Below are 22,135 nucleotides of genomic sequence, written 5' to 3'. Positions count from 1 at the left end.
ATGGCCGCCGATGTGGGATCGATGTTTCAATATTGGAAGAAATTTGATCTACGGCGGCTTCAGGTTAGTGTTATCCTTTACCTTTCTGGTTGCATGTGTTCATAGAACATTAAGTACTTTAAAATGATGGTAAATATGTTACTGTGAACGAATGGAGAAAGAAATCGTCGGTGGTGCATTGATAGTTATTAGAAATTGATCCTCTTCTGCCTTTGTTCAGTTCAATCATTGATCGGCGATAGAGCGACCATAGAGTAGCACAGGCGCTCTGTAGCCTCTGCTCTGCGTTCACGGCTGGGATCAGCACCACGGACACAGCCCTTATATTTTTATACGATTCGGTCTTTATAATGCTCATCAGTGGTGTAGATAGAGAACGGATTGAAACTTTTTATGCCCTCATGAATCTTGCTCGGAGGACGTAACTTTTTACCAGCTTAATGTTTTATTCCATTTGTGTCATGATGGTGCGTGGTTCCACGATCTCTTTAGCGACATTTGGTTCTATTTTATTTTCTGTGTATGATAAAAATAGGATCTTTCGTTTTTGCTTGTAAATCAACTTTGTTTGCCACAATTAGATTCAAAGTTTTTTTCTGTTCATCTGCAGAATAATCATCGCTTATTCAAGCCATAGGCTATAGACTACCGTTGGATAGCCTACTTGATTGACTGTTTGTTATTTCTCTTTTAGACAATAACCCAGTCAGAAATACTAGAAGCGTATTTATTATAGGCTTAGTCTACCAATAATGTTATCATGTAATCTATTTAGGCTATTTGTCATTCCGGTGTTACGCGTTAAAACGTGTGTAAAATAATGATAGTATGTTAGGCTATAGGCAATGATGTAGGCTAAATGCAAAGCGTGTTCAGACCTCTGAATGATGATTTCATAAAATAGACAGCTTATATTGACTTGGTTATCACAAAGTTGTCAATGATCCAGTCGGTTTAACAAACGTGTCTAGTAAATTGACAAATAGTTTTACAACCTATTAGGCTACTGACATGTATGATAGGCCTATAGCGTTTTTAATGAACCTGTTTCAATTGCATTTCTGTAAGACTTGACATCACTAAAAAGCCACAGTGTTGACGATGTAATTCGCCTATCTGAGCATCTCGGTACAGATGTTTTCAACCCGCTCCCCTCATCTCAAGCCGCATTGTGAGCACTAGGCTATTCGGGCAAGGACTGTTGTAATTGTATTCCTCGCTAATGTTTGTAAATCAGGCTCGGCCAGCACAAAAGCACTGTCTCTGCCGTATGATTGATGTTCTGTAACATGAGAAATGACAGATGCATGGCAAGCCAGGTCCCGCGGAGAAGCCTGCCGAAAAGAAATCTGATCTGTTCTGGGTTGTCTTGTGTGGCGGATTGTTATTGTGCCCCCCAATCGCTGGACTACTAATTTAATCAGGGATGCAAAGGGCGAGTTGAGCTATTATGTAGCTATAGGCTACGTCGAGATTCATTCACTTCTTTCCCCTTACAAAATAGCCTGCTTTTACATAATTCGTTTGCTGCAATCCTGGCATTAGTGGCCAATGCTTAGAATCAAATAGCCAACTGCTCATGAAATGACATTTTTTCAGGTTTGAGTAGAAAAATCAATTTGCACATTACTTTTTTTCTACCTGAATGGGGTCTGACACCTCAAAATAAAGTGTTTACCAACCAAAAATATCAAAATATCTATCTAGTCTATTATTTATTGTAGCGGAAGCCACTGATATTCTGTTTGACATAGTCATTCATGTTCATAATGTAACGTTGAAAATAATAACATGTCTAATTTACTGTTAACTGAATAATGCAATTTTACTCAAAAGAAACATCTTGAAAAATCCTAATATTGATGTCAGTCATATGTTGGAGTTTATATAGTAGGCTAAAGTGAACATTATAGAATCTATAGAAATGACTATAAAACCTATATCTACAGGGCCTTCAGGGCATACAGCCTGAATTCAAAATGGATTAAGTCGATTTTTTTTCTACACACAATACCCCATAATGACAAAGTGAAAACATGTTTTTAGAAATTTTAGCAAATTAATTGAAAATGAAATACTGAAATATATCATTTACATAAGTATTCACACTCCTGAGTCAATACATGTTAGAATCACCTTTAGCAGCAATCACAGCTGTTATTCTTTCTGGGTAAGTCTCTAAGAGCTTTGCACGCCTGGATTGTACAACATTTTCCCATTATTATTTTCAAAATTCTTCAAGGTCTGTCAAATTGGTTGTTGATCATTGCTGGACAACCATTTTCAAGTCTTGTCATAGATTTTCAAGCAGATTTAAGTCAAAACTGTAACTCAGCCACTCAGGAACATTCACTGTCTTCTTGGTAAGCAACTCCAGTGTAGATTTGGCCTTGTGTTTTAGGTTATTGTCCTGCTGAAAAGTGAATTCATCTCCCAGTGTCTGGTGGAAAGCAGACTGAACCAGGTTTTCCTCTCGGATTCTGCCTGTGGTTAGCGCCATTCAGTTTATTTTTTATCCTGAAAAACTCCCCAGTCCTTAACGATTACAAGAATACCCATAACATGATGCAGCCAGATATTATGCTTGAAAATATGGCGAGTGGTACTCAGTAGTGTGCTGTATTGGATTTGCCCCAAAGATAACACTTTGTATTCAGGCATATTCTTTATTGCTTTGTCAAATTTCTTGCAGTATTACTTTAGTGTGTTGTTGCAAATAGGATGCATTTTTAGGATTTTTTAAAATTATGTACAGGCTTCCTTCTTTTCACTCTGTCAGTTAGGTTAGTATTGTGGAGTAACAACGATGTGGTTGATCCATTCTCAGTTTTTATGGTGAAATCCCTGAGCAGTTTCCTTCCTCTCCGGGAAGGACGCCTGTATCTTTGTAGTGACTGGGTCTATTGATACACCATCCAAAGTGTAATTGATAACTTCACCATGCTCAAAGGGATATTCAGTGTCTGTTCTTTTCTTCTTCTTCATCTACCAATAGTTGCGAGACATTGGAAAACCTCCCTGGTCTTTGTGGTTTTTATTTTAAATTTTTTTTAGTAATTTAGCAGACGCTCTTATCCAGAGCGACTTACAGTTAGTGAGTGCATACATTTTCCATACTGGCCCCCCGTGGGAAACGAACCCACAACCCTTGCGTTGCAAGCGCCATGCTCTACCAACTGAGCTACAGGGGAATAACATGTGTTTGAAATTCACTGCTCGACTGAGGGACCTTACAGGTAGTTGTATGTGTGAGGTACAGAGATGAGGTAGTCATTCAAAAATCATGTTAAACACTATTATTACACACAGAGTGAGTCCATGCAACTTATTATGTGACTTGTTAAGTACATCTTTACTCCTGAACTTATTTAGGCTTTCCATAAGAAAGGGGTTGAATACTTATTGACTCAAGACATTTCAGCTTTTCATTTTTAATTAATTTGTCTGAACTAGATTTCTGTGGTAGAATAGTCTGAGATGAATGATTCACCCCAAACCTAACAAAAAGAGGACAGGGAAAGTGAGCATGGAGATGGAGTGACCTTGGTTCCCGCTAGCCGCAGGTCACACGGCCATTGCCGGGGTAATCATTCACACCAGCCAGATGGTATTTCCGTGGGCGACCATGGAAAGGACAGGTCAGGTGCTGTCCTGCCAGGTCCTGCCCGGCCCAAGCCAACTCTTTGCCAATAGCGAGAACGCCCAGGAATCAGGATATCATTCAGCCAGTAGGGAGCGTTCTCAGACCCAGGTGACAAGAAGGGGAGGTCAGACTACAAGAGGACACAGTTTACGAAGTTATGACATTGTTATTACATTGTAATAACATTGTACATTGTATTCACAATATAAAGCACACTTTAGCTATCCAAAATAGAATAGAGGAAATATCATGTATTTAGAAGATTATTTTTTAAAGTAATCAATCTTCATCAGGTACATTTTGAAGTGTAATGCAATGTGTTTTTTCAGAGTTCCAGGTAACCTTGTCCAAATGTACTCACCAACTATAGCTTCAACTCATTACTGTGCTCCCAGTTTATATAAAATACATTTGAGAATCCCTCTGTTGTCTTATAGTAATGGAACGCTGTGTTCATTTTAATGGTTTAAAAGCAATGCGCTTATTTTATGATATTTTCCAGACCGAAGTATCTCCATACTCTTCTCTCCATCATTCTCTGAGGCAGTGAGTTTAGATCAGGAACAACAGGCTTTGATTGTATACATTTAGCATGACTCAGGCGCTCTCGTGTCAGCTCTAATCCACAGACCGAGACAACAGTATTGCCAAACAGTGAAATTGCTTTGCAGCCTGTGAGCCTGGCTGCCGCTGCTACCAGCCTGCTCTCTCTGTGTGCTGTTTGCCAGCTGCTCCCGCCCCCCTAAACCCATCCCTGCAATCTCAAATTGGCTGTGAAAACAGGTCTCTGTTTCCCTTTCATTCATGCTTTAATAGATTTGTTTCTCGTTATTGTTTTTGTCACATAAGGCGCTACCATCATTTAATCATTTACCGGAAATGCCAGGTCTAGGGCACTGTAGGGTTGAGGGGTGGGTTAGGGTTTGTGTCCTGAGATATGACTGAGTGATCTATGAAGGAGGCGAGGGGGAAATAGCTCTAGAGGCAACCCAGGGAGGCAGCATGTATGGAGACAGAGCCCCAGTGTATGAAATAAGAAAATGCACACACAGACAGACACACTCATGCACACACATACACGCCTGTGTGTAGGCATGTGGACACGTACCTCCTCCATGGGGTACATATTAATCACATAAGGACAACCATACTCATACATGCACATGTAATGCAAACGTGCAGATTTTTTTATTGACTCACTCCCACATACAAACACATGCAGAGTCAGAGATGGATACTAAGCTATGACTCTGACCTCAAATTGCTACTCGAGTAAAGAGAAGATATGTCCATCCCTTTAGACCTGCAATCTCCTCTTTGACAGACCTTTCCAAAACAGCCTCAGTGGATTAAGCATGGTTTTTAAAAGCAGTGGGACATAAGCTGCAGCCTCATCACCACAGGTCTGTGTTGCATCCATGCCCTGCTAGATAAACATTCTTCAAACATGCTTTCACACCTCCTCATTGGGAGATATCGGAAGGGTTACGTCTGTCATGGTCTCATTTACCATAAGCCCCCTCTTATTCTTTGACAGTGAGAAGGACAGGAAATAAGAAAGGAGAGAGCTTTTACAGAACTAGCTGTGGTAAATTGAGTTGTGAAATCCAGGAGCCATAACTCGGGTATATAAAACGAAGGCAACATTAGAGAGAGAAGTGAAACAGACTTCAGCAAGCTATTTAACCTCTCTGTGTAGCATTAGTGGTAGAGACTTCAAAGCAGATGCTTCATCGTTTGGAGCGGAATTACAAATGGGTTTAGAGACAGCTACGGTGAGCATTCACACAGAAAGAGTAGACCTGTCATTAATGTCAGCTTAATCACTTTGACCTTCCTTCAAGCAGATTTCCATACCCATCCGCAGTCATTTTGCCTCATTCATGCCCCCGTTCGCAGGATAAGTACTGCGGTTTGATATGGGTGTGTGATGATGTCTTTGTAATGATGATGAGTTCTTGCTTTCACAAAACTTGTCGTAGGCTTTCTTCTTCGAACAGTGTGAGCAAATGTCTAACAAGGATATCAATTGAGATATTGTTATTAAGAAACATATTCGTTTTTGATAATCTGTTCATGACCCTCGGTATTCTTCTCAGGTGTCTCACCCTCCGCTTTAGCATTCAGCCTTATCTAAACGCCCTATCCAAAGCCTGCACCCCAATTTTTAAGCAGTAATCCCCCTTGGTAGTTGACAGTGCTTCTTCGCAAAAGGCATCAGCTTCTTCACAGTCCTGTTTTTTTATTCTGCTGCCCCTAGGCTGAAGCAATTGCTTTGCAGGACTAAATAACCAGCTTTAACAAAACTTCAGGGACACATTAGTCTGCAGGATGAAGGATCCATGGCAGCAGGCTCCTCTTCCATAGCAGTGTGCCAGGCAGGCAGGCGAGGGGAGGTGGAAGATTGGGTAGTGGCTCATCGGTATTGGGTATAAAGCTGTGTCCTCTCTCCCTGCTGACAGCCAGTCCCCTGCCCAGTGAGTCCATATTGAGCTGTGTATCTCTACAGCGGCCCCTCTTTATTTGTTTTGATTGTCTGACAGCACTGCAGACGTATTGAGCACCAGCCTTTCTTGTTCATTTTACTGAGCTTACATTGAATCCCCTCTATTCTCCTCCCTTTTCTCTATCTTTCTCGTACCTCTTCCACCCTTTCTCTGCTGTATTTGGCAGGGCTTCAGTGGCTGTAATTCATCCTTCTATTGTCCATTTTGTCCTTCAGGGATAAAAAATGAGACCATGGTTTTTGTGTGAGCGCTGGGCTTTGTATGGTGTATGATGTGTGGTGGTGATGCTGGCAGGCCTGTTATGTTGTACAGCGGAGGTGTGCGTAGTGTGAAGGGTGCTCCTGGGCCCCTACGCTCATGAGATCAATGCCTCCCTGCTCTTCTCAAGGGTCTCTATGGGGATCCCTGGCGCTCTTATGTGTCATTGCTCAAAGTGTTTACTAGAGAGGAGGAATACGGTGGACTCTATGCTGCACACCTTTCTAGGCCCCATTTGTCCTCATTTTAACAGAAGACGGAAGAGAAAATATGGCCCCTTTCTTTCAGTGTTTTTTTTAAAGAATCAAAACTACATTTGTTATTGCTAAGCAGATGTCCTCCGTTTTATCAAAATGATACAAAAGGTGTGTTACAGCAAAAACAGATGGGTCAGGCTTGTTATTTTAGCCAGTCCTGTCTTTGTGCAGCTGCTATCCCGCTCCAGTTAATTATTCTCTTATTCATCTTCAACAATGGGAGCAGGATAGAATAAATCTGACAAGAGTTCAGCTTTTACTGCGAAAGGTGCATACTGGGACCCGAAAGCGAGCGAATGACTTCAAGAGGAACAGTTTATCATTTTTAATGGAGAGGAACAGGAAGTTGAGACGTGAAGCGCTGCTCTGTGATTTATATGCCGCCTCACTCGGAAAAGAGAAAGCGAGTCTATCTCTCCATCCAGACCACTGTTTCCCTGCCGTCGCTACTGCTCTTGTCATATCTCTTCTTTGGTGATTTCTGCTTTTCTTCAACGCCATGAGGAAAATGCATTTGTCTTGTCTATGTACTTCCAGCTAAATAAACTTTATCTACTTCCCCAGAGTTAGATTAACTCGTGGATACCATTTGTATGTATCTGCGTCCAGTATGAAGGAAGTTAGAGGTAGTTTTGTGAGCTAATGCTAACTAGCTTTAGCGCAATGACTGGAATTCTCGGGAACAGCCGTAGACTTCCAGTCATTGCACTAACGCTAGTTAGCAATTGCTCTAATGCAAGTTAGCAACTTCCTTCAAACTGAATGCAGAGACCTACAATTGGTATCCATGAGTTCATCTTATTCTGGGGAAGTAGATAAAGGGCCTAATTGCCAAAATCCTGAACCATCCCTTTAATGTGGGAGGAGATATCTTTCTGCTATTCACCATACAAATTTAGACTAAACAATAGTGTCTTTTATTAATTTATTGGGTCCTTGATTGATGTCTTGCGCTGTCTATGAACATTGGGTCTTAAGTTATGCGCTTTAGTGGTTAAATGGAGACCTGTATGGCTTAGACTGATTGCCCCCTCACATTTGTTGACTGGCTACCCAAAGTCTTTGCTCCGACCAAATGCTGCGCCACACCTACGGACGTTAGTTTCTTCTCCTCAATGAGTCTGGATCTGAGTACCTCCCAAACAATTTCTAGAACGCAAAAACATTCTAACCATTCAATGGTTTGGGCCAGAGCCATAACGCACGTGGGTAAAGCGGCGTATTGAAAAAGTGTAATTGGCTTTGATACTCTGATTGGTTAGAGATGATCCAATCACTGATGACTTTGTTTTGTACAACAACCCTCATTTTGACATCACCACAAACGACTTCAGCGATGGCAGTCTCAGACTGAAGTATGTAGTGAACATAGAGCAACAGAAGAATTCAGTTTGAGTCATCAGGCAATCACATTTGGCTCCTTTGCCTTTTTCTAATTGATTTGCTTTTGGCCTAAGCTTTAGAACAATATAGACTGCAAATGTACCGGCTTTTTCAGTCTTTGTCACAAATACTTTATAGTGTTTCCTCAATGATCTAACTGATGAAGTCACTACCCAGTAAACCAAAATTGGTTCTTTGAAAGTTCCCATAACATTCGTTAGGTTGCGGTAAATGTTCTCATAACGCAAAAACAGTCCAGTTGTGCTGATGATTATACACTGTTTCTATAAAACATTCATTCATCTGACGTTGCAAGAACGTTCTCAGAACACATTTAGTAGTTCTTTAAAGGTTCCTTGAATGTTTCTTTAGATGTGGGAACAGTCTGGTGGGAACATTGTGGGGACATCACAAAAGATATGTTCCCAAAACAGAAAAACTGTTGTGCGGATTATTATATAATACGTTTCTTTTAGGGTGCAAAAAACATTCACCTGATGTTACAAGAACCACATTTTTTTATGTTCTTTAAAAGTTCTGAACACATTTCTTTAGGTTGTGGTAACATTGTGGGGACATGACAAAAGATATGTTCCCAAAACAAACAAACTGTTCAGTTGTGCTGGTGATTACAATGTTTCTATTAGATTGAAAAAACTATCCCCTGATGTTGCAAGAATGTTCCCAGAACACATTTCTTATGTTCTTTAAAAGCTTCTAAAACATTTCTTTAGGTTGTGGGAACATTGTGGGGATATGACAAGAGATAGGTTCTCAAAACACAAAATCTGTCCAGTTGTGATGACATTCTTACAATGGTTGTATCAGGCATAGAAGGTTGGTGGCACCTTAATTGGGGAGGACGGGCTCGTGGTAATGGCTGGAGCGGAAAGCGTGGAATGGTATCAAATACATCAAACACATGGTTTGATGCCATTCCATTTCCTCCGTTCCAGCCATTATTATGAGCCATTTTCCCCTCAGCAGCCTCCACTGGTATCAGGGTGCACAAAACATTCCCTCAATGTTCTTTGAATGTTATTCCTATGTTCACAGAATTATAAAATTACGTTTTGAACAGTCCATGGAGTGTTATCCTTGGGGTGTTATCCCTGGAATTATTACACTGTGCCGCTGGGATGAGACTAACACAAATATAAAGCTGTTTACACCTTTACTCTGACTTCCAGGTTGTGGTCTTTGTCTAGAAAAATACGTCTCCTTTATTATTTCTTACTCTTCTTTATATACTGTAAAGTTGGGATGTTTTGACTTTTATTAGTAGCCTATAGGGCTTGAAGATGGCAGGTCACAGGTTCAATTCTACTTGATTACCATTCTTTAAAAAAGCTATAGCTATGTTTGTACAATACCCTAATAAAATATAATTATGTAAGAAGATTGAAATGCCATTTCTTTCAATGTTTGGCAACTTCATATAATAATGTTACATTACACATCAATATTTGCAGAACATTGCAGCAATGTTGTTAGAACTACTCCCATTGTTGAAGTATGTTTTTATAACAATCCTGGATTGTCATAACCTTAATAACTTTATAAGCGTCTTGCAGGAATGTTTCTTGTTTGTTGTTATAGGTGTTAGTTTTAATATCTCCAACATTAACTGAATATTCCAGGAACATCTATTGCGCCAACACTTTATTGTTGAAGTATGTTCAGGGAATGTTATTAGAACCATCATAATATCACACTATAACTTTATGAGACCATTGTAGGAATATCCCCTGCTTGTTGTTATGGGTGTTTTGAACAACATATCCATCAACATTAGCAGAACATTCCTGTCATGTTCCCTCAGAACCACTTCTATTGCTCTAAGAACATTAGCAGAACATTATGTTATTACATTCCCTGGCAACCTAATGAGAAACTTAGGGGAATGTTCTGTGGTCTTTTATACAGATGGTTCTAATAAAATGTTAGTGAATGTAAAAAAAATAATCTTTACAAATATATTTGGTGATCAAAAACATTATTTGAATGTTTGTGGGACGTTATCATCTGAACGTTATCATCCAAAACTAGAACTTAATGGGAATGTTAGCTAATGTTCTGGGTATGTTCCCGGTTTGCTGGGTATGTTCTGAGGAATGAGAGAGCAATGTCCCAGACATCAGTTCTGCCCCCACATAGCCATGCTCCCCATTCCGCACACCTCCGTTTCCATGCAACCACTTCTTTTGGAATCACAACTGATGGCATCCTTCTGTTGTCACTTTCAAATTTATTTTGATGGCAGATGATGTTGGGGTATTGATTGTGTGTTGCAACTGTGTTAGCAGCTCTGTAATGTAGGCCCTGAGGCGGTCCTCTCTTTCTGCTAGTCTCAAGGTGGCTCCTGAACTCTCTAATCTTAATTAAATATGCACTTTTTCATGGCAACAGGGTCACTGTTTTTGCATTATAATGTGGTCACAGAATCCCGCTCCTCAGTTGAAAGAAAAGGGCTGTTTAGGCATTTTGATCGTAATTTTATTTTTTTTATAAAGGAGAAAAAGAACAAAGAGCAGAATTAAATCGCTCATTTACAATTTCCCTTATTAGTCTCTTACTGCATTCCCCTATAGTTTTTCCCTTTTTTCCAGATGAATTTTATGATCATTTTTTTCCCTCTCCCTCTCTCTCTCTCTCTCTCTCTCTCTTCTCGGCGGTTTTCCCCAGACAGGTTCTACAGTGTTTTAGAGGGGATGGATTTAATTGCTCTGTGGGGATTGGTTGGCTGTGCCGGGCTCTGCTGTTTAATTAGTGTACCCTGCCGGGATTGGTTTAATGCTTCATGATCTTGAAATTGTCTGATTGTTCAGCCCTCTGGGGACTCTCTCTGCCTACGTAGGCCAGCAGGTTTAGCTAAACGTTGCTCTAGGCTTCTACAGGATTGGGCTGGAGGAAGAAAACCCTGAAGAGAAGAGCAGGAATAGGGAGGCAAAGATGGTGGATAAATGAAGATAGTTCACTCAGGCTGTTTACCATTGAAAAAAATGGTCAGTTCCTGTCTACTTAAGGGGGTGGCTCTCCCATAAACACCAATGCGATAGCAGCTGGGTCTGGTCTACTTAGTTCATTGACTTCCATTGAAACAGGAAAAATGTGGGAGTGGGATGTCTCGTTTACTCTTCCGTCTCTAGGGAGGTTTAAACCTGAGGGCCAGTGCCTTTATTATGACACACCAGTGGACCTATTGCGGAACAGGGCAGCATTTAAAGTGCATCCCTTACCCTAGGTGCTCTCTCTCCTCACATCAGGAGTTGTAGCTGTAGGCAGCATGACTGTCTTTGCACAGAGGATGAGTTCATGTTGCTCTCAAATTGCATGCCTGTGCATAATGTGAAATATATTTTTTGAGAAACTGTAATTTTGTGGTGGATAAATGTTAAATATAGCACATGCTCATTAGCCATAGCTATATTACACACAAAACATCTTGTGATTTACATATTTCCACATATTTCCAACTGGTTTGCAATTATTGTGTATAAAATGTGGATTTAGAACACATTTGACATTGGTTGTTGTATTTAGTCGACTTCTGTTTTGAATGTTCATAGTGCATCTCCCCCACCTTGTTTTCTCATTGTTATGACATGGCCATCAGGAGAGCCCATGTGGATCTCTAAGTTATGTGCATAGTCATTCACCTTGAGGGACAGAGCTGTGGAAATTCCATTTGTGTAAATGGGAGAGGGGTGTGAGTGTCTCTACCCTGCCATGGGATGCCCTTGGTTTGGTTCAATCATGGCAGAGATGTTGACCTCAACAGTAAATGTGCTTGGCATCAGAGGCAGGATAAGCAGAGTGTGTGTGCAGTGGCGGGGAGTGGGAGTACATATGCCTATTGAAGGCTAAACTCATTCTGTCTCATCAGACCTATCGAGCACACTCTCTTAAAGAACCCAACCTTGAAGTTCATGAATCTATTTTGGATGATATTATAAATATGCTTCTTTAACCCCAGCCTGGACTTGATTATATATATGTCCTCTCAATTGACGATGGCTAGGTGCTTTGGTGTACTGTTGATTACTTTTCACCAGTTTGTGAATCTGAACTTACTTCCCTCTCTGTCGGTGCTACTTTGACTTGATATGTGTTTTGCTGTTGTTGATTGGCTTGTCTCTGGACTACACAAGGGGTTGTGCTCTCCTGTGCCTGTTTTTCCTGGAGTGCTTATCCCTTAGATAGATTGGGCGGATGCACTAGAACATGATCACCAAGGGGATAGATAGAACTCATGACAACGGAGCGGTTGCCAAGAGTGTGCCCTACCTTTGTGCCTCACCCTTTCAGGGAGAGATGCCCTGATTACTGAGTGACTCTCTGTCAGAGGAGGCTGGTGGAAGGAGCTATAGGAGGTCGGGCTCATTGTAATGGCTGGGATGGAATAAATGGAACGGTATCAAACATATGGAAACCACATGTTTGACGCCGTTCCATTATTCCATTTCAGCCATTACAATGAGCCCGACCTCCTTTAGCTCCTCCCTCAAATCTCCACTGTTCTCTACCATGGTGGAGGTGCCACTATAGCTGTTTTAATTGTCTGTGTGATGATAAGGGGGTAAGTGTATGGAGTCACTAATCAAGGGGGCTGTGCAGGCGAGCTTTGAATTCCTCCTAGTGAATGTGAATTTGAAGAGGTATCCCCTCATTTGATTTATTCAGTTGTGTTTGAGTGATTTTTATTTAGATAGCATGTAGTGGTAGACGGCACCATCAAAACATTTAGCAAATCCCAATAGATATCACTAGCAGCGGAGATGGTCATTGTTTCATTGGGTTTATGTGTGGTTGTGTTTCATTGGGTTTATGTGTGGTTGTGTTTCATTGGGTTTATGTGTGGTTGTGTTTCATTGGGTTTATGTGTGGGTTGTGTTTCATTGGGTTTATGTGTGGGTTGTGTTTCATTCGGTTTATGTGTGGTTGAAATATGGATGCATCCAGTGTAGCAATGTGCGGATCCATGGCAAAAGCTTATTACAAATGCCCCCGAAGAGTTAATGTTCTGGCACCGATTTTTCTTTAGAGTTACAAATATTAGTGGACCCCGGCCCCACCCCCCATGGCCTTTTGGGCAGGGTGTGAGCCCAGCGTCCGTCTAGACGTGCGGCATCATTAACCCGCTGTGACCTCAGACACTGATGAATTCTCTCTCACATCCCCCCCAGCCCCTCCTCCCGCCACTGGTGACTCCGCTGGGACCTAGGGCTTCTCTGGACAGGCCATTAGAGCCACTACCCTTTTCTGCCACGCATAAATAGACGAGCTGGCCGTAGCCTTTGCTAGACTACTGAATAATTCAGGGCGTCTAGGCCGTGTCTGGTCCCGGGGTGCTAGGGGACGGGAGCTGCTGGGGTACAGGGTGCTGTGTGGAGGTGCAGGGGTTAATAACAGGTCTGTGTCAGCTGTTGCCCCACCCCCACCACCACCCCCACTCCACCCTACCCCACATATGAAAGAATCCTGTTCAGTTGATTAGATTTTTCTAAATGGATCAATTTTTAATCAGCGGAGCATCTGACTACAGTCAATATCATTGTCACTGGGAAGACAGTTGCCGGACAGCTGTCTTTATTTACAGGAATGTTTGTTTGTATGCAGATCCAGAGACAGGAAACGTCTAAGTCAGGCTACTGCACCACTGCAATCACGGGTCCATCTTGCCTGGGCTTTGGCCCTTTCATACTTGCCTGCAAGAGCAAGATGCTTATATTCAGGTCCCAGCAAATCCTCCTCTCTCCAGTCTTTCCATATTGAGGGTGTCTATTTCTGTAGGAACACACAGTAGTGGACAGTCATTGTTATGTATGTGTTAGTCCAATAGAGAGGGCCTTATCATAGCTGCCTTGGCTTCTCTCTATTTGCATGCGCATAAACATTGAGTAGTAGTGAGGAGCCAGTGAACTAACTGTAATACTGCCATCAAATGTTCATAGGGCCATGGGGAGACCCTAACATGTGAAATAATGAGAGGCCTATAAACCCTACGTTCAATGCCCACTCCACAACAGCTGTCAGGATCTAGTTATGACTCAATATCTGCAGAGAGATATTAGTCGTTTTTTATTTTGTTTGCTCTTTTATTATCATTCCTCTTTTCTCAATTGCTCTCATATTGTCTGTGTCTAAGTTTAAGGATGCTTCATCATTTTGATCAGGTGTACAAAATATTATTTGCATGTCCATTATTATTATCCTCCATTTGCTACTCATAGTAGATTTCTGTGCTCCTACAATACATTACATTATTATTAAGGAACACACGTTGTATTTAAATATGGTATTGTGCAAAGTTACACAATAGGGCTACAGGTAGCCTAGAGGTTAAGAGCGTTGGGCCAGTAACCGAAAGGTCGCTGGTTCGAATCCCTGAGCCGACTAGGTGAAAAATCTGTTGATGTGCCCTTGAGCAAGGCACTTAACCCAAAAATGTAGTTGGTATCACTTTAAAGATGTGTTTCTTACTGACTTGGGAATATGTTTTTGAGTCTTTGTGCCATGATGCCAATAGGGTTAATTTCCTCCATTTGCTCCCTGATTATACAACTGTGGAATCTGGGCTAGCTTTTGAATTCCAAGCTTATTGCATGCCTTTAGCAAACACGCTTTCTCAGTTTTTCTTTTAAAGCCTCCTTTAAAACCTCCTAACGTTGTACTTTTTTGCCTATATTGAGACACCATTTTCTGAAATAGACAGATATGCACAATATGTGTTTTTGATGTAGTATTTGAGTTGAGAAATGTAAATTGTGAAACTGAAACAGACATTTCTTTTGAATCAGACATTTAAAAATGTAATCTTAGGAAAGGTATGTGACATCCATTATGTTCAAGATACATATTCACTATGCACGGTTTTTTGAATGCATCTCTCAAGTCTATTTAACATGCTGACTATCAATTAGATTGTCAACTCCCATTTGTATACATTCTAGAGCACACTGTCCCACTGGGCAAAAACTGGTTGAATCAACATTGTTTCCACGTCATTTCAACCAAAAAAGTATATGTGATGACTTTCAATCAACGTGGAAAACTGATTGTATTTGCAAAAAGTCATCAACGTAAGGGAATTTCGTCATTTTTTCACCCAACTTTTAACCTAAATCCAATTACATGGTGACATTGTTTGTTGATATCACATTGAATTCACGTTAGTTGACAATTCAACCAAATGTAAATCAAAACTAAACGTTGAACTGACGTCTGTGCCCAGTGGGGTGTCTCTTCCCACCATGTCACTGCTCATGTTTAGTTCCTCTCTTGTGCACCAGCAGTGTGTCTCCATTGTCTGTTTGTCTGCTTAATATGCAAAGACAGTCATTCCGGGAGTCATTTTGGACCAGTGTAAACGAACTGGCCACAATGATTAGCTTGGGCTGGGAAGCAAGTGTCCATCAGTGCGTCTAAGTTCATTTTGAGCCTATCAACCCTCACTGGGCTGGCCCTGAGACTGGTCTGCCAGGTCCACAGAGCGTTCTTCAGGTAACTCCGTTTTTTTCAAATTCCTGAACATTGCCATGAGTGTAAATATAAAAGTGAATGTACTCCAAAGTGTCACGCCCTGGCTCTGGGGACTCTAGTATGTTGAGCCAGGGTGTGAGTTTTCATGTGTGTTGGTTCTAGTTGTGGTATATCTATGTTGGCCAGGGTGGCTCCCAATCGGAGACGGCTGTAGCTCGTTGTCTCTGATTGGGAGTCATACTTAGGTAGCCGTTAGGCATTCATTCATTGTGGTTTCTTGTTCCGTGTTGGTTCGTGTATGTAACCAGGGACGTCACGTTTTCGTTTTGTTGTTTTGTTCGTGTGATCATTATATAAATAAATATGTTCGCATTCAACGCTGCGCCTTGGTCCTCCTCTCTCACCGACGATCGTGACAGAAGAAACCACCAAGACTGGACTAAGCAGCGTGTCCAGGAGCCATCGCCAGGGAGATCTCTAGCAGATCTCCTTCGCCTCCTCGACTGGGTCAAGCCGGGTGAGGAAGAGAAGGGCTTGACATGGAAGCAGAAGGGCGAAAGGCTGGCGAGGGACATGGAGACCTGGTCCACGGGTAGGAGAGACGGCCAGAAAATTTTTAGGGGGGGGCTGACGCCGTGGACGACGGGCCAGCAGGAGACCGCGGCAGAGCGGCCCAGCGGGTTGGCAGAGGAGGCCGCCAGGTTACGGGGGCCACTGGTCGAAGAGGGGATGGAAGGTGTAGAGGCACGGCGAGAGGTACTGGGGTGTGTTACCAGTCCGGTCCGGCCCATTCCAGATCCCTGCGTAGGACCAGTGGTGTGTGTCCCCAGTACGGTCCGGCCTGTTCCTGCTCCCCGTACTAGGCCAATGGTGTGCGTCGTCAGCCCGGCTCGGCCCGTTCCTGCTCCCCGCACCAAGTCAGTGGTGCGCTTCGTCAGCCCGGCTCGGCCCGTTCCTGCTCCCCGCACCAAGTCAGTGGTGCGCTTCGTCAGCTCGGCTCGGCCTGTTCCTGCTCCCCGCACCAAGTCAGTGGTGCGCTTGTCATCCCGGCTCGGCCCGTTCCTGCTCCCCGCACCAAGTCAGTGGTGCGCTCCCGTCAGCCCGGCTCGGCCCGTTCCTGCTCCCCGCACCAAGTCAGTGGTGCGCTTCGTCAGCCCGGCTCGGCCCGTTCCTGCTCCCCGCACCAAGTCAGTGGGGCGCTTCGTCAGCCCGGCTCGGCCCGTTCCTGCTCCCCGCACCAAGTCAGTGGTGCGCTCGTCAGCCCGGCTCGGCCCGTTCCTGCTCCCCGCACCGTCGGGTGCGCCCGTCAGCCCGGCTCGGCCCGTTCCTGCTCCCCGCACCAAGTCAGTGGTGCGTTTAGTCAGCCCGGCTCGGGCCGTTCATGCTCCCCACACCAAGCCAGTGGTGTGCGTCGTCAGTCCGGCACAGCCCGTGCCTGTTCCACTGGTGCCTGGTTCAGCACGGGTCAGCTGCTTCACGCCGGAGCTAGAGCAATCCGCTCCACCAGTGTGCAGTCCAGCTCCGGTCAGCAGGGCCAGACCGGACCAGGGGTACTTTGGGGGGTTAGAGAGCGAGTGGGGATCATGCCCGGAGCCGGATCCGCCGCCAAGGCGGAGTGCCCACCCGGAGTGCCCACCCGGTCCCTCCCCTGGATATTTGGTTGGCGCGGTCGGAGTCCGCGCCTTTAGGGGGGGGTACTGTCACGCCCTGGCTCTGGGGACTCTAGTATGTTGAGCCAGGGTGTGAGTTTTCATGTGTGTTGGTTCTAGTTGTGGTATATCTATGTTGGTCAGGGTGGCTCCCAATCGGAGACGGCTGTAGCTCGTTGTCTCTGATTGGGAGTCATACTTAGGTAGCCGTTAGGCATTCATTCATTGTGGTTTCTTGTTCCGTGTTGGTTCGTGTATGTAACCAGGGACGTCACGTTTTCGTTTTGTTGTTTTGTTCGTGTGATCATTATATAAATAAATATGTTCGCATTCAACGCTGCGCCTTGGTCCTCCTCTCTCACCGACGATCGTGACACAAAGCGATATTTCCATGCTTATTTCATGCATGGATTAAGAGTCCATTGAATGGCATCAGTATGTTTTATTCAAACATGTACAGTATTAATATGCCTGCTTTTGATGGCGGGATTGATTAATTGATTACCTATCATTTTACAGGTGAGAAGCATTTACACAAAGATACAAACACAGTACATTGTCATATCAACAGCATGTGAAAGCATAAGACAGTAGAGGGTCAGGTGATTTGTGGATATCTTGCCAATGGTGGTGTTTTTTTCATAATATTGGAAATAGAGGAGCCGGTGCTTGACATTTGTCTGAATTTACACTGTCAGTAAACAGTCCGTTTTGTTAGTTTGTATTTATATGCAAGCAAAGCGTGCTTCAGGGTGGCACCATAAACGTCCACAGGGAAATATCAGCCTTATTAATTGGAACCTTTCTAGCTTCAGTTCAATAGGAGTAGTCTGAGGGCCAGGATACTGAGGGCGTATCTGGAGGAGGAGCCTGGCTTGCCATCAGCCTCACTGACAAGCTCTTATTTACCGTCCAGATCTATGACTCATTTTATGTACCTAATCATAAAGCACTGAAATGTATCAGAGGGAACGGGCCAGTGGGGAATACCCCAGGAGACACCCTCGACTAGCCGATGCCCCCGTACTTTGACGCTGCACTGGTACCCCCGCACATTGACTCTGCACCGGTACCCCCCTGTATATAGCCTCCCTACTGTTATTTTATTTTACTGCTGCTCTTTAGTTATTCGCTTTTATTTTTTTTACTTAACACTTTTTAAAAATGTGTTCTTTAAAACATGCATTGTTGGTTAAGGGCTTGTAAGTAAGCATTTCACTGTAATGTCTACACCTGTTGTATTTGGTGCATGTGGCAAATACGATTTGATTTGATTGACCCCCCTTTGGAAAAGGTAGATACTGTAAATTACAATATGTTTACTACTTGGGCATCTTTGGAGAAATTGACTCAACTCTGTATTCAAGAAGACATAAGACAAAGGTCTAAGACCACCTAATGTAGCCTAAAGTAGCATGGTCAATTCAATAAATGCTAGCAAGGGTTAAGAAAAAACCTGCCACCTGTTCCATTTTGGTTCACTGATTTGGTGTAATTTAGATCTGTCCACAAATGTGGTTTGAAAACATGGATGAAGTTTAAAGTTTTAATGTCATGTGCATAAGTACAGTGAAATGGCTTTCTGGCAAGCTCCAAACCCAACAATGAAGTAATCAATATCAATGTAGCACAAAAAATTACATAAGGTAGAACAAAAACACACAAGAATTTAAATAAGAAATAAGAAGAACACGAGAAAGTAAGAAGCTATATGAAGGGTCAGTTCCAGTACCATATTTACAATGTGCAGGGATACTGGAGTGATAGAGGTAGATATGTACATTTGAAGTCGGAAGTTTACATACACCTTAGCCAAATACATTTAAACTCAGATTTTCACAATTCCTGACATTTAATCCTAGTAGAAATTCCCTGTTTTAGGTCAGTTAGGATCACAACTTTATTTTAAGAATGTGAAATGTCAGAATAATAGTAGAGAAAATGATTTATTTAAGCTTTTATTTCTTTCATCACATTCCCAGTGGGTCAGACGTTTACATACACTCAATTAGTATTTGGTAGCATTGCCTTTAAATTGTTTAACTTGGGTCAAACGTTTCGGGTAGCTTTCCACAAGCTTCCCACAATAAGTGGGCGGCAGGTAGCTTAGTGGTTAAGAGCGTTGTGCCAGTAACCGAAAGGTCGCTGGTTCTAATCCCCGAGCCGACTAGGTGAAAAATCTGTCTGTGCCCTTGAGCAAGGCACTTAACCCTAATTGCTCCTGTAAGTCGCTCTGGATAAGAGCGTCTGCTAAATGACAAAAAAAAAAAAAAGTTGGGTGAATTTTGGCCCATTCCTCCTGACAGAGCTGGTGTAACTTGAGTCAGGTTTGTAGGCCTCCTTACTCGCACACGCTTTTTCAGTTCTGCCCACAAATGTTCTATAGGATTGAGGTCAAGGCTTTGTGATGGCCACTCCAATACCTTGACTTTGTTGTCCTTAAGCCATTTTGCCACAACTTTGGAAGTATGCTTGGGGTCATTGTCCATTTGGAAGACCCATTTGCGACCAAGCTTTAACTTTCTGACTGATGTCTTGAGATGTTGCTTCAATATATCCACATCATTTTCCTTCCTCATGATGCCCTCCTGCAGCAAACACCCCCACAGCATGATGCTGCCACCCCCGTGCTTCACGGTTGGGATGGTGTTCTTCAGCTTGCAAGCATCCCCCTTTTTCCTCCAAACATAACGATGGTCATTATGGCCAAACAGTTCTATTTTTGTTTCATCAGACCAGAGGACATTTCTCCAATAAGTACGATATTTGTCGCCATGTGCAGTTGCAAACCGTAGTCTGGCTTTATTATGGCGGTTTTGGAGCAGTGGCTTCTTCCTTGCTGAGCGGCCTTTCAGGTTATGTTGATATAGGACTCGTTTTACAGTGGATATAGATACCTTTGTACCTGTTTCCTCCAGCATCTTCACAAGGTCCTTTGCTGTTGTTCTGGGATTGATTTGCACTTTTCACACCAAAGTACGTTCATCTCTAGGAGACAGAACGCGTCTCCTTCCTGAGCGGTATGACGGCTGCGTGGTCCCATGGTGTTTATACTTGCGTACTATTGTTTGTACAGATGAACGTGATACCTTCAAGCGTTTGGAAATTGCTCCCAAGGATGAAACAGAATTGTGGAGGTCTACAATTTTTCTTTCTGAGGTCTTGGCTGATTTTTTTATTTTTTTTTTATTTCATGATGTCAAGCAAAGAGGCACTGAGTTTGAAGGTAGGCCTTGAAATACATCCACAGGTACACCTCCAATTGACTCAAATTATGTCAATTAGCCTATCAGAAGCTTCTAAAGCCATGACATAATTTTCTGGAATTTTCCAAGCTGTTTAAAGGCACAGTCAACTTAGTTTATGTAAACTTCTGACCCACTGGAATTGTGATACAGTGAATTAAAAGTGAAATTATCTGTCTGTAAACAATTGTTTGAAAAATTACTTGTGTCATGGACAAAGTAGATGTCTTAACTGACTTGCCAAAACTATAGTTTGTTAACAAGAAATTTGTGGAGTGGTTGAAAAATGAGTTTGAATGACTCCAACCTAAGTGCATGTAAACTTCCGACTTCAACTGTATAGGGGTAAGGTGACTAGGCATCAGGATATATGATAAACAGAGTATAGCAGCAGCGTATATGATGATTGTGTGTGAGTGTGTGTGTGTAAAGTCAGTATAAATGTGTGTGCATGTTATCTGTGTGTTGTGTCATCATGCGTGAGTGTGCATATAGACAGTGCAAAAATACAATACAAGGGTCAACTCAGATAGTCTGTGTAGCCATTCTGTTAGCTATTTAGCAGTCTTATGACTTGGGGATGGAAGCTGTTCAGGAGCCTGTTGGTGTCCGGTACCGCTTGCCGTGCGGAAGCAGAGAGAACAGTCTATGTCTTGGGTGGCTGGAGTCTTTAAAGATTTTCCGTCCCTTCCCTTCACACCGCCTGGTATAGAGGTCCTGGATGGCACCCTCTGTAGCGCCAGGTGATCGAGGCCGGTGCTGTTGCCATACCAAGCAGTGATGCAGCCAGTCAAGATGCTCTCAATTGTGCAGCTGTACAACTTTTTGAGGATTTGAGGGCCCATGCCAAACATTTTCACCTTCCTGAGGGGGAAGATGCGCGTTTGAGTGGACCATTTTAAGTCCTTAGTGATTTGGACACCGAGGAACTTGAAGGCCTACCACCATTGTGTCGTCAGCAAACTTGATGATAGTGTTGGAGTCGTGCGTAGCCACGCAGTCGTGGGTGAACATGGAGTACAGGAGGGGACTAAGCAAACACCCCTGTGGGGCCCCTGTGTTGAGGGTCAATGGCGGAGGTGATGTTGCCTACCCTCACCACCTGGGGTTGGCCCGTCAGAAAGTCCAGGATCCAGTTGCAGAGGGAGTTGTTAAATCCCAGGGTCCTAAGCTTGGTGACGAGCTTGGAGGGGACAATGGTGTTGAACGATGTGCTGTAGTCAATGAACAGTATTCTCACATAGGTATTCCTCTTATCTAGGTGGGAGAGGGCAGAGTGGAGTGCAATTGAGATTGCATTGTCTATGGATCTGTTGGGGCGGTATACAAATTGGAGTGGGTCTAGGGTGTCTGGGATGATGGTGTTGATGTGTGCCATAACCAGCCTTTCAAAGCACTTCATGATTACAGATGTGATTAATGGATTAGCATGAAAACAATCCACTAGGGGTTGACTCTCAGTATGATAGTACAACTTCAGTATGTCCAGTAGTAGTGGGAGATTATTGAAAACTGAGGTTATTGTAATACCGCCTTTGAAGTGTTCTTTCAGACTCAGAGCCTATTTCAATGTGTGCTGAAAATTTAAATGTAATTGTTGTGCATGCTGTTTAATCCAATAACCATCTGATGTAACAAACTGCTATATTATCTCTCAGCATACCTAATCGGAGTGGTCTTAGCCCTGTCACTTTTTATTAACCTCTGTTGC

At 43.0% G+C, this 22,135-nt stretch overlaps 1 protein-coding gene across 2 annotated transcripts in view; it reads left to right on the top strand.

The window, feature by feature from the left end:
- The window catches only part of LOC121584737 (homeobox protein cut-like 2), a 123,982-nt gene continuing 101,847 nt past the window's right edge, over window positions 1-22,135 (top strand). For both annotated transcript variants that reach the window (XM_041900810.2, XM_041900809.2), the window contains exon 1: window positions 1-63. In XM_041900810.2, coding sequence (XP_041756744.2) covers window positions 1-63 — 63 coding nt within the window. The remainder of the gene's footprint in view (window positions 64-22,135) is intronic.

The sequence above is a fragment of the Coregonus clupeaformis genome, chromosome 16 (genome assembly GCF_020615455.1).
Source record: "Coregonus clupeaformis isolate EN_2021a chromosome 16, ASM2061545v1, whole genome shotgun sequence".
In the NCBI taxonomy this organism is placed as follows: Eukaryota; Metazoa; Chordata; class Actinopteri; order Salmoniformes; family Salmonidae; genus Coregonus; species Coregonus clupeaformis.
The sequence above is the reverse complement of the archived record's forward strand: the minus strand, read 5'-3'. Positions and strand labels throughout refer to the sequence as shown.